The sequence below is a fragment of the Rhinolophus ferrumequinum genome, chromosome 8 (genome assembly GCF_004115265.2).
Source record: "Rhinolophus ferrumequinum isolate MPI-CBG mRhiFer1 chromosome 8, mRhiFer1_v1.p, whole genome shotgun sequence".
NCBI classification, from domain to species: Eukaryota; Metazoa; Chordata; class Mammalia; order Chiroptera; family Rhinolophidae; genus Rhinolophus; species Rhinolophus ferrumequinum.
Window position 1 is genome coordinate 78,500,951 of NC_046291.1, and position 13,145 is coordinate 78,514,095.

The following is a 13,145-nucleotide window of genomic DNA, read 5'->3' on the forward strand; positions in this document are numbered from 1 at the left end:
CAGACAATTCTGTCCCCCCTCTGCCCCCAATTTCCTTCCTTTCAAGCGGCTGCCCCAGTGCTGGAGCTCAGAGCAAGTGAGTCCATAAGGGAGTAAGTCCGTGTACATTCCTTTTAAGAGGAGCACGTTGGGATGGCAGCCACCTTCATCTCACTCATCCACAATCTCCACTGGTTTTCACAGCCAGAAGCTGTGGGGACTACTGTTCCTGATACTGGAATCGTAGGCTGAGGAGCCTGCTGTGGGACTGGGAAACCTCGCTCCTCAGGACGGACCTCTGCAGCAGAGATATCCCTCTCAATGTTTAACTGCAACATGTGGGTGTGGGACCAGCCTGTTCTGAGTCTCTGTTCTTACTACTAGTCTTTCCATGGCTACTTCTGTATATCCTCATTATAGAACGTCTGTTCAGCTAGACTTCTGAAGATTCTCAATGATGGCTGTTCTGTAGTTTAGTTGTAATTCTGAGTTGGCTGTGAGAAGAGGTAAGCACAGTGTTTACCTACTCTGCCATCTTAATTAAATTTTTCTCTGTGATCTTTTAATAAATTATCTCTTACTTGGAGTTGATGGGTTAATAGTGTTGAATCTTGGCATAGATTTTCATAGATATAACTATTTTGACAGTCATGGTGAGGTGGAAGATGATTTACATGAGTCTGTGAAGTGTTTAGTATCCATTTCTGAGTAGCTGCATCATCAATATTTGCAGTTACTAAGAGCTGTTTGACAATACCTATAATTGCACCTTAAGGCAGGAAAGCTTGATCCCAGCTTCACATACTGGCAAACTTGCATAATGTTTTTGCATAAATATATATGAGTCATGCATCAAGAATTCTCTGGCATCATAAGTTTAAAACTATATTTCCTATGGCATTCTAATTCACCAAGGATCATTCTAGGGACACATTTAAAGGTCAGATAGGTTTCCCAGTTATTTTGTAGGTATTGAAGGATTTATTTCCCTCATTCTTATAGGAGGGTTGTTTAGGTAGCAAAGGAAAATTACAGGAAATTACATATGGAGCATAAGAAGTACAGGAATTGCACATGTTGACAGCAAGAGAAAATTAAGTATAGAATATTTTTAAATTTTAAAGTGATTAATTAATAAATTTTATAAATTGATGGTAAATTACTTTCAGTATTTTATAACTCACTTCTATGGAAATCAAGCATGTATTAAAAGTTGTTTTTTTTAATGTTAAGGAAATGTTTAATATTGCAATTATAACGTATAATTTATTTTCCAAAGAAAGTTTAAAATATAATTGATTAACTTTGATTGACTGAATTTACTTATCATTAATAGTCATTATTAATCTCGAAGTCAGTGATTAGTAACATACATTAGGATCATCAGTCAAAAGATTAATCTTTTAATTGTAAGTAACATAGTTTGTTAGAAGACTACAGAGGTCAGATCTGGATTTAAATTTTAAGTCTGGCACTTGACACTTGTAAATCCATGGACTTAATTCCCTCATTTATAAAATGGTTATTGTGATTCTGAGATAAAAAGGTTATAATGAGATTCAATTAGTAACTATATATGAAAGGGCGTAACTGTTTGTGAAAGAGCCTAACCCAGTGCCTGATAATTAGTATATACTCAATAGATCCTACTTTTATTATTATTATTATTATTATTATTATTATTATTATTATTATTCCTTATATAAACTAAAAATATAGCAAATAAAATGCATTATTATCTGGTATTTATTTACTATAATAAAATATCTATGATATGTAAAAGTCTTTACTGCTTACAAGGTATTATCTTTTTACATATGAATAGAATTACAGAAATGAATATCAGTAAATCTGATTTAAAATGTGATACTTACAAGAAGCATTTCCTATAAGTAGATCTGGGATATATGTATTGAAGGTAGATGTTCCTCTCTTACACATGACAGGCAATGTGATCAAAGACAAACAAATTTTTTAGTGATATTGGAATAACTTATTTTAATTACAATAAATTATATTTTGCCATCATTTAATCTCTCAATACCATTTCTTTGAAGTGAGTAGACATTTATATGTTTTTAAATATATATGTATATGTATATATGTACATATATATACATATATATATTATATTTATATGTTTTTAATTGTGTTCTTTTAGTTTGTGAAATGTAATCTTGAGGCCTTCTGAGTTGCTTCTAGCTTAGCTGTACATCTGAACCTAATAGCTGTCTAGATTTGAGACGTTCCTATTGTGCTCTAGGATATGTTTAATATAATAATATTATAAGTATTTTGAATATCAGAAAAGCTCTGTTTAGCAAGTCATGAGCTAAGATTATCATTCCACAATACCTGTATGTTTCCTCCCTAGCCGAATTTAAATGTCAGCCAGGCCGATTTCAGTGTGGAACAGGGCTCTGTGCTCTGCCTGCTTTCATCTGTGATGGAGAGAATGACTGTGGAGACAATTCTGATGAACTCAACTGTGGTAGGTGGTTAAAGTCTTAACTAAGGAACATAAATCTCGTTGTTAACTGATTATGTCCTCACTGATTTCAATTCAGACATGGGTTTGACCACAAATTTTTCCAACTGTTTTTATCTTTTAGATACACACGTCTGCCTCTCAGGTCAGTTCAAGTGTACCAAGAACCAGAAATGTATCCCAGTAAACCTCAGATGTAATGGGCAAGACGACTGTGGGGATGAGGAAGATGAAAGGGACTGTCGTAAGTCACCTACACATGTTGTCTTACTCCCAACTGAAATTGGCCTAAAAATTATTATTGTGCACCATAAATTCACACAGTATAGAAAAATATCACAGCGATTATATGCAAATAATTCCAAATAATTGTCTATTGGGGTGGATTATTCAAGAATCTCTATATAAAGAATATTGAGAACTTCAAAATATGGGTGATCTTTGCTTAAAAAAACCACCTGGAGATTATCACAAGCATGAAACACCATTCATTCATCCATATCGTCACTAAAGGAAGAAGCAAAAACAATATTACTGGTGATTATGGTGTTTTTGTTCTGTTTTGTTTTGTTTTTTCATAAATTGATGTTTTTCCCCATATTAAGTAGCGACAGGTAATTTTCTTCTATTTATTAATTAGTTACTTAAAATCAACTCTATTTTAATTAGAGATTGTTTTTTTTCTCATAAAATCCATTGGAAGTTATGATGAGAAAATTAGCCTAACAAAGTTACTTGTTAAAAACTGTGAATAATACCCTACTTAATGTACCTTAACAAGCCACTTCTAAGAACAAAGTAAAATGTTTTCCATTTTATTCACCTTTTATTTCTAACTCCCACCAAAAATTAAATTACATTAAGTGGAAGGCAAGACAGTTTACCTCGTAAACTCACATGCACATAGGCAGGCGTGTGCATGCGTGTGCACACACACATACACACAGGATCCGAACGATTGAGCACCTGTCAACTTTCAGGATTTCAACAGAACTGCTGTCAACATTTCTGTCTTGCTGAAGTTTTATTTTATTCCCCTAAAACTTTTATCAGTAAATAATGTGCAGTCATCCAGCAATTTGATTAAGATGATGCATTCAGAATAAAGTCAGTACCAGTACTTTATGGTTAGCCATTCCAGAAGTTGATCCATTAAACTGACGAGGATTTGTGATGCAGTTTACACTCTGAGTCAGATATTCACCTCTTCCCTCAAAGACTCAAAACAACTAGAGATTTTAATAAATTATGCTTTTTATTTCTTCATTCACTGATCTCTTCCAATTTCAGTCTTTTTTTTCTCCATTTATAGCAATGCACATGCATAAATATTTAAATTTATTTATCTGGAAAAAATTATTTTGAAAGGTCCTGAATTGTTTAGTTTTCAAATCAGATTCAAAATATCTAATTGAGGTGGGGTGTTTTAAAACTCTGATTTTTATTAATTGCATCACTGGAGAAATATGTTTTATTTATTTCTACTGGAAAGGATATTAGGAATACATTATAGATAATACAAAGTTAAAACTCCTCACCTTCAGAGCTTTATTAATTTAAATGAGATACATTTTCAACTATCTTAATCATTTGTTTTTCTAATTGCCTTTTAAGTAAAATGTCCTTGTCCAAAGCTACATTTTAATAGATATTTTCCCTTTCAGCTGAAAACAGCTGTTCTCCAGACTACTTCCAGTGTAAAACTACCAAGCATTGCATTTCCAAGCTGTGGGTTTGTGACGAGGATCCAGACTGTGCAGATGCCTCAGATGAGGCCAACTGCGGTGAGTGTTTTGTGGCCGTGGACCTTCCCTATTGTGTCTGTGTCATCATCTAAGATGGCCATGGTGAAATGAATTTGAACACAATTCTGATGAAACTGAAATCTTACCTGCGAAAGTTTCACATAGTCAATAACCTCAGGTTAGCTATTTTATAAAAAGCATGGAGGGGAAAGGCAGAAGAGTAAGTATTACTTATTGTAAAGTCAAAACTTTTTCTGAAAAGACAGATCAAAAAGGTAGGATAAAACTATCATCTTCTTATATTACAGTATGCACTTGATAGTAACATTTAATAAATAGAAACAATGAAACACTATTTTCATATTGTCATAGACTTCATTTTTCTGCTTAAATACGTAAAATTTTCCATTCATTCAATGATTATTGCTCATTCTTAAACATGGTAAAAAAAAAAAAAAGGAAAAGGTAATAAAAGCATTTGTTCTGTTTTAGTAGATGACAGCAATCATTTAGGTTAGAATTTGTTTCTGAAAAAATAACATTTTCACTTCAAATCATTTATTTTATTTACAATAATTATTCCTTAATTAACATTGCAGAAATGGAGAAGGTACTAATTTTGTGTAATGCCTTTTATCCTATCTTGAAAATGTCAACAGTGAGACAGGCGTGAAGAGTAGTTTCATGTGTAATTCATTTTATCAACATTTATTAAACGTTGATAGTGGCTATTTTGTGGGTGAATACACCAAAATTGGCAGTGTTGGAGAAACAAAAAAACTTAATCTAGTAATTGATTAGAGAAGACAAAGTTTGTCTAAACTAAAGGTAAGATTTCCAGGCTTCACATACAAAATTGTGTTAAATATATTTGCTAGATTCCACATTACTCTCATTAACTCTTATGGGAGAAATGAAAATTATAAAAACAAGTTTAGGTTCTTTGAAATTCCATTAATATTGAACACCACTTATGATCTGCATGTATAATCACAGGCACTAATGGGTCTTCAGGTGTTTTTTGTTTTGTTTTGTTTTGTTTTTTTTCATAATACTGTCTTCCATGTAACTGTCTTCAGAACATGCAACCGGTATAGCTTATCTCAGCATCCTCAAACCACTTTTTACCACCTTGTGAAATTGGTCTTCATAATCAATTCACAGGGCCTCAAATTACAATCATTACTGACTTGTACATAACAATTATTAGTGACTTTTGCAGACTAGTTTACATTACTGGCTAGTTTGTTCTGTCGTCTTGTATTTTTGTTTACCAAAGCAAAACGGAATAATGACTTACATTAGCTATCTGAATAATTTCTTCACTGGAACGTTACATCTATATTTTGTTCTTCTTCCTCCTCGCTTTGATGTGATTTAATTGCTTTTTGGTAGATTGTTCAAACTGATAATTACCAATCAACATAACAATGATGCCTAATAATTATTTCATGTTTACCATGTGGCCCAGGAACTGTGTTAAAGGTTTTACATTTAGCCTCTTTATTTCCCCTGTTTTATCAATGAGGAAAATGAGGCCCAAGGAGATTATGTAAATTGCCACAAGTCCCAAGTGGTGAAACTTGGATTTGAATTCAGAATTATTTGACACCAAATATCTGCTTTGTGAACATAGCATGAATCAACCTCATTCCGTGTATATAAAGAGAAAAAATATTTCAATCCTTTCCATTATAAAATTATATAGAATTCTCCTAGCCACAGTGATTGTTATAAGTTCCAGACCAGTGTACAAACACACATATACATACAAACAGAAGGGGGAAGAAGGAAGAAATGCAAGCATTTTATTTGTCTTAACCCCACCATAAAATTTCACTAGGGGCAATAAAATTTCTGTGTAAGTAAAGATTTAAATCTATGCTACCTTCACAGTTGTGGCAAGATAGTTGTGACTTCATTTTGTGAGTTGTTAATAGTTATTATAAAATTACTTTTTACCTGAAGGTGTTTATGCTTCATTCTTTGCCTGAAGAAAAATAAGACATAAATATACACACTTTTATTAGGCTATTGATGTTGCCTACTCTTGGAAGGCTGTTTCACTATTTATCACAATATCGGGCAAATACCACGTTTGAATGCCTGAACAAACTAAGTAGACTACTTTGATTGTAGCAACTATAGGATTTTAATTCAGAATCTCAATTTCAAACTTTATTTATCTTCCCCCTGTAATTTCCATTTTAGGAATGAAATGCAGATTTAGGGATTTGACAGATCTGTACCAGATTTATTCCTCTGCTTTGTAATCAGACTTGAAACTTTTCTACAATTTGACATGTAAAATAATATGTAGTTATTATGGTATATACTAGTTTAGACTCTCTGTTCCCAGATCCCAGTGAAACATCCTTTCCATCAGTTGGCCTTTCCGGGTCAACTCTGCACTCATTCCCCAGCTTTCTAGAATCCACTGTTTGTTCTGCCACTTCACTCCTCCCGGTAATCTCCTTTCCTGATTTCTTTTACTTACATCCTTCATATCTAGAATTCGGTGTCATCAAAGAGAGTCTTGATGTATAACCTGCTGCTTGCCTAATTATGTTTAATGAATGTGTGAACTATAATCACACTAGCTACCGTGTTTCCCTGAAAATAAGACCTAGCCGGATCATCAGCTCTAATGCATCTTTGGAGCAAAAATTAATATAAGACCTGGTCTTATATTATATAAGACCCACTATTATTATATTATATTATTATATTATATTATATTATATTATATTATATTATATTATATTGCATTATTACATTATATTATACCCAGTCTTATATTAAAATAGGCTAGGTTTTATATTAATTTTTGCTCCAAAAGATGCACTAGAATTGATGGCCTGGCTAGGTCTTATTTTCGGAGAAACATGGTAGGAGTTGTGAGAGGAACTTGAGCTACGTACAGTGACAGCAGCTTTTTTTTTTCCTCAGCCCTGTGTTTCCAACATGACACTGAACACATTCAAACCAAAAGATAGAACCAATCAAAGTGTGCTTTTACTTCCCCTTAAATGTCTGGTGAGGAAAGTTGAATCAGGCTACTCAAGCTATAAGAATATAAGAAACTGATTTTTTTTTTAATTCCAAGCAATTGCATATTAAATTATAACACATTTGAAACATACAGACTTATATAGAAAGTTTTACAGTAAGCACCATGTACCAGTTTTAATAGACATTAACATTTGACCTAAGATATGTCTTTTAAAACATCCAAATCCCTGTAATACAACTAAAGTCCACCTCTATCCTTTCCCATTTCCTTCCTTTGAAGCCTGCCCTGAAGCCTGAAGTGGTTATGTATCATTCACATGTTTTTTTTTGTTTTTGTTTTTGTTTTTTACATTTACTGTATTAGTATGCATTCATTAATATGTACCTAATAGCTTGTAGTATAAGTATTTTTAAAGTTCACATAAATCCTATTATGTATTCCATATTAATTTGAAGCTTAACATTTTCTAGTATTCCAGTGTATTAATGTGAATAACATTTCCATACTGAAGCTTATATCTACATGTTACGTTTATTACACATTCATTGGCAAATAAGGCATAAAACAGTTTTACAAAAAACTGTTGTCTAAAGACAAAATCTGCGCTTTAGACTCCAAAGTGTCTCAGTTCTCTAATTGTCACCTTATATGAAAGTTAATTCAGAGCAGATGCAACAGTATTCAGTGGGAGGATTCTGTCAACCCTGCAGTCAGTATCAGGCTAAGTTGTACTCAGGGTAGAGCGCCGGGAATGGGCCTGCGGAAGGAAGTTTGATACCGATGACGATAAAGATAGTAAGACAATTCATGATATTTGAATTTGGTTATATGTGAACTTAGTTATTTTCAAAATTTTATTAACTTACCCTTAGAATAGCATTTAGCAAATGTTAGTCCCATGATTTGAAGATGATTGGTGGGGGGAACGTTCTGTGCTCAAAGGATGATGTATTAATACTAAATTCTGTTATCTTGGAAGACAATGCACACTTACACTTACTTAGTTAAGACTTTTTCTAACGTGTGGCATCACAATATCTCTCTTGGATATTTAGAGGCGCGGGATTATATACCTTTATGTTAGCAGTTGGGAAGGAGAAAGGGCCCTCTATAGTGCATTCTCTGGGAGCTTGTAGGTTTCTGCTGCCTGACTGGTCTGATCTGCATCTGTACTATAATCTGCATTGTGCGGTGCTGGCTTCAGTTTGGGCTTTTTTATGTTAGTGTCGTGTGTGTGTGTGTGTGTGTGTGTGTGTGTGTGTGTGTGTGAGAGAGAGAGAGAGAGAGAGAGAGAGAGAGAGAGAGAGAATGAGAAAGAGAGAGAGCCTCTTTTACCCTGAAATATTTTGGTCCCAGTAGAGCCCTTGAAGGAGAGCCTGTCCATGTGAATAGGACCAGGAAACTGTCTTCTAGCTTTTCTATGAAGAAATGAATGACCTACATGTTAATCATTAATTACTCTAAATGAAACACATTTAGTCGTTTTATAACTTGTCTTGAGCAACTTGCATGCACTGACTGTCTCTCTACCAAAAGGATGTACAATAATTTGATGACATTATTTTATGTTTTTCTCTCTTAATAATGTGAGGAAACTGTGAGATTTAACTTTTGTTGCACAAAACTGAAAAAGATCCCACACAATGAGTCAGGAGGCATGCCAAGTATTCCACACTTGAAATTGATTTGTAGAAAAAAGCCATGAAAGAAAATAGCTTTTTACCCAGTGAGGATTATAACTGAGTTTGTAAAGGAAGTAAACTATATATTTCTTTTAATAAGAACTGGATTGATGCAGTTGATACTTTTTTTTTAAAGAAATTGAGTCAAGAATTTAGCATTCTGTGACATTTTTGTTTGAAAAACATCATCTTGGTCATACTGCTCCCCTCATCCTTAGCCAACTGTATTTGATTGTGTAGAAATACAAAATAAAATCACACATACACACAAAAAAACAAACAAACAAAAAAACTAGTTGCAGATTTATAGCAATATGTGGGGAGAATAAGTGTTAAATACTTTATAAAAAATAAGTAAGAAATGTAGAAGTTTAAAACCTTTTCCTCCTTTAGCCTACCTCTAGAACAAAATTATTTGTGTTTGTTTTAGTTTATAAGTTTCTTGTCATGTATACTTTGGGATGGCCATTTCCTTAGAGAATATTCTATCATTTATATGTCCAGGGGTTATACAATGTTGCTTAGTACTATGTTTTTCTGATTATGTTGCATATTAGTAAATGAAAACAAGTAGAATGAAAGATTGTAATGTGTTGTTTTTTTTTTTAAAAGACCAGAACACCTGGTAATGCATCTAAGTGTAGAAAATATTATTGCTTATCATTTTAAGAGAACTTAGATTCATGCTTATTGGTTCAAATCAGTTTGAGGATCCAAGAGGTATCAGATTTTGCATACTGTCCATTTTCAGCCATTAGCATTTCAGGACATTATATATTAATGAGAATGAAGACCTTTTGAAGTGTTGTAACTCTACCATTTATTAGCTTTTTGATCAGCGTATAGTGTACAGATATTGTATAGATGTGGTTTCTGATAACCACATTATGCTCCAATCAATCTTAGATTCAGTATCTAGCATACAAGGTCTCTGGGCTATTTCATGTCATTAGACCACTGTATATATATGGTACCTTGTTTAGAGTTCACATGGGAAATAATGGGGGTAAAGAGACAGGTGATATAGGATTTAGTTTGAGATAACGAACTCGGTTTCCTCTTGCTCGGCTGTAGATGTCAGAGTAAATTGTTGCTTATTTTGTATTGTCCTTTGAAATCTTAAGCTTGTAATTAATATTTCCATTTTTCTAATTGAAGTATCTTGAGAGAGCTCATAAAAAGAATATGAACAGAAATTCTTCAGGATGAGTTTCCTTTGACCTAGAGGAGTAGTGGCATGAAAAATATTGAGGGCTAGAGAAATAAAGTAAACAGCAGATCTACCCTGTGACCTGAAGATTCTTACCTCTGTGGATCAGGTTATCCATTTAATTACTACACTTCACAATTCTATGTTCTAAGAAAGATAAAAACCTCCAATATATAACTGGTTCCTTTTTAATATAGTTACTGGATTTTGACTGACATTTGAGGGGAAAAAAACAAACAAACAAAAGCAGAAGAAATATAAACTGATACTATTTATTGGAATTCAAATAAATCTAATATGTTTTAAAATTTTATGTTTGATTAATAGTATTTGGGTTTTGTAAATTGTGTATCTTACTCATGCTGTTAGATCTCCAATTTAGGTTTATATGTTAATATTTAACCTTAAACCAATAAAAAGTTACAAAATATGTGCATATCTGCAATAGTATTTTAGTATCATTTTGTTATAAATGTTAATGTCAAATTTAAAGTAATGAGTAATTAGTGTTAGTTTTTACTAATTTGTTTTAGTTCATTAAAATCAAGTCTTCAGGAATTGAGCGTGTTAACAATTAGTATTAAATACTGAGTGGAAGACTCAATAAAGATGTCATAGCTGGGAATTTATTTGTAAATGTTATAAAGTATTTAATATAACATTTTTATTAAGCTATTGAAAGTAACATTTAACCTGTTTCAACTTGTTGAAGACATTTCTCAAGTCTTAATCTAATTTCTTTGGTCACCAAGTAAACTGTACTGGCAAAAATGTCTTATGTGACTTAGCATCATACATGGCTTTAGATCATCATTCTGCATATACTTATTAGACTACATTTTTTTTAAGATTTTTTTTTTAATTGGGGAAGAGGAACAAGACTTTATTGGAGAATAGTGTGTACTTCCAGTTCTTTTTCCAAGTCAAGTTGTTGAATTTCAATCTTAGTTGTGGAGGGCACAGCTCAGCTCCAGGTCCAGTTGCCATTGTTAGTTGCAGGGGGCACAGCCCACCATCCCTTGAGGGAGTCAAACCGGCAACTTTGTGGTTGAGAGGATGCGCTCCAACCAGCTGAGCCATCCGGGAGCTCAGTGGCAGCTCAGCTCAAGGTGCCGTGTTCAATCTTAGTTGCACGGGTTAGAGCCCACCATTCCTTGCGGGAGTAGAGGAGTCAAACAGACAACCTTGTAGTTGAGATCCCACTGGCCCATGTGGGAATCAAATCAGCAGCCTCCGGTGTTAGGAGCATGGAGCTCCAATCGCCTGAGCCACTGGGCTGGAGTAGACTACATTTTTAACAATCAAATATGCATTCTGATTACTTTTTAGTCTTTGCAATTAGCTTCTGAATGCTAAAACCAAAAAAATGCTCACATAATCCAACATATTACTTAATTCCAATAAATCATGGTTTTCCTATAAAAAATCATACAGCTATGTCAATTAATTTGTGTATCAAGAAGTTTGATGCCTCATATGGATATTTCTATCTATTTCTAGAAAATCTCCATAGATGGTGGGATGTTATACTACTTTATGAATACCTATGCTAGAAGTTCTCTGGGTGATCTTAACATTCTTGGAATTAGCATATACCCAGTCCCATAATGGCTACTGTTTCAAGAAGAAAATCTTTTGAAACAACTGCTCAGATCTTCAGTTTGGTCCTTATAGTGTTTACAACCACACATTGTTGATATAAACAGGCAGTGAACAGTAAAAATCTCAATTACACTGACTAAATATCAGCGAATCAAAAGGAAACTACCTCTAGTAATCGTAAAACATTTTATGAAGTCAGTACACTGCAACCCAGTCAGTTCCTTTTGAATTGAGAACATTTCATTGAGTTGGAGAGAAGAAAAATTTGCTAAAATATAAGCAAAAATAATTTTTTTTCACGATTCTCCATGGTCATTTTCTAATATCTGAATAAAAGTAATCGCAGCTAATATTTTAAATATATTTCTTAAAAATTAGTGTTGAGAATATGTAATGTAAAAAGCTGATGTTACTGAGATAGTACCAATAGGTGTTGGTATTATCAGTAGGGAATTTGAAAATTATGTATGAGGTTGAACTTCAGGGGTGTGCCCTATCAATTCTTCCTGTTCTTTGCAGGGGAAGGCACCAGGCATTTTAAAATCCTGAGATATAATCAATTCATCATACAACATACTATGGGCCCAGTTTATACTCTTTCTTTCATTTTTAATATTTGACTTATATAATTAAGCTTTGTTTTTATCTTTATAATATTCACTATTTTAAAATTAATAAACACCTAATGGAAACATTAAGGAAGTCATTATACTAGTGAGTCAGAGAATTCAAAGAAATCTAATAACGGGAATAATTAATAGTTTCGAAAGCTTATTATGTGTTCGGCATTATGCTAATCTTTGTGTGGATTATATATCATTTAATCCTCACAACAATCCTATAAGAGACATATAATCATTATTCCTATTTTATAGGTAAGGATATAATGACTTGAATAGAATAAGTAGTTTTCCCAGGGTCACCCAGGTAAAAAGATATTTGAACCCACAGGATTTGTCTCCAGACCCACACACATAACTGTTACTCAATACAGCTTTCTTGACCTGCCTAAATTTATAATAAGGCAAGGAAGTAAGACACGGATACAACTGATCCCAGACAAATTGGAATGGGTAAATGTCATCAGAAAAATACATACTTAGTTTTTTTTTGTTTGCTTGTTTGTTTGTTTTTAATAACCTATTGTCACTAACAGTGAGTGAGTGGGAGCAAGAGTGGCAATAAAGAGATGCCTTGTCTATAGACAATTTGAAGACAATAATAAACCAAACAAAAATTAGTCTCCTTTTCTTATCACCACTGCAATTCTAAATGTAAGCAGTGGCAATTCTAAATGTAAGCAGTAATAACAGCCCCTCCCTGCAAGGACAGACCACTGATCATGACCCCAAATGGAAATCCAATGGCTTGCCATAAAGATAATAGTAAAAATAAGTACAATGAAAATAATGACATTTAATTCTAG

The 13,145-nt window shown here is 33.2% G+C and overlaps 1 protein-coding gene across 1 annotated transcript in view; it reads left to right on the forward strand.

Moving 5' to 3' along the window:
- The window catches only part of LRP1B (LDL receptor related protein 1B), a 1,793,989-nt gene that overhangs the window by 1,606,900 nt on the left and 173,944 nt on the right, over positions 1 to 13,145 (forward strand). The window contains exons 64-66 of the mRNA XM_033112843.1: positions 2,354 to 2,470; positions 2,592 to 2,711; positions 4,132 to 4,251. Coding sequence (XP_032968734.1) covers positions 2,354 to 2,470; positions 2,592 to 2,711; positions 4,132 to 4,251 — 357 coding nt within the window. The remainder of the gene's footprint in view (positions 1 to 2,353; positions 2,471 to 2,591; positions 2,712 to 4,131; positions 4,252 to 13,145) is intronic.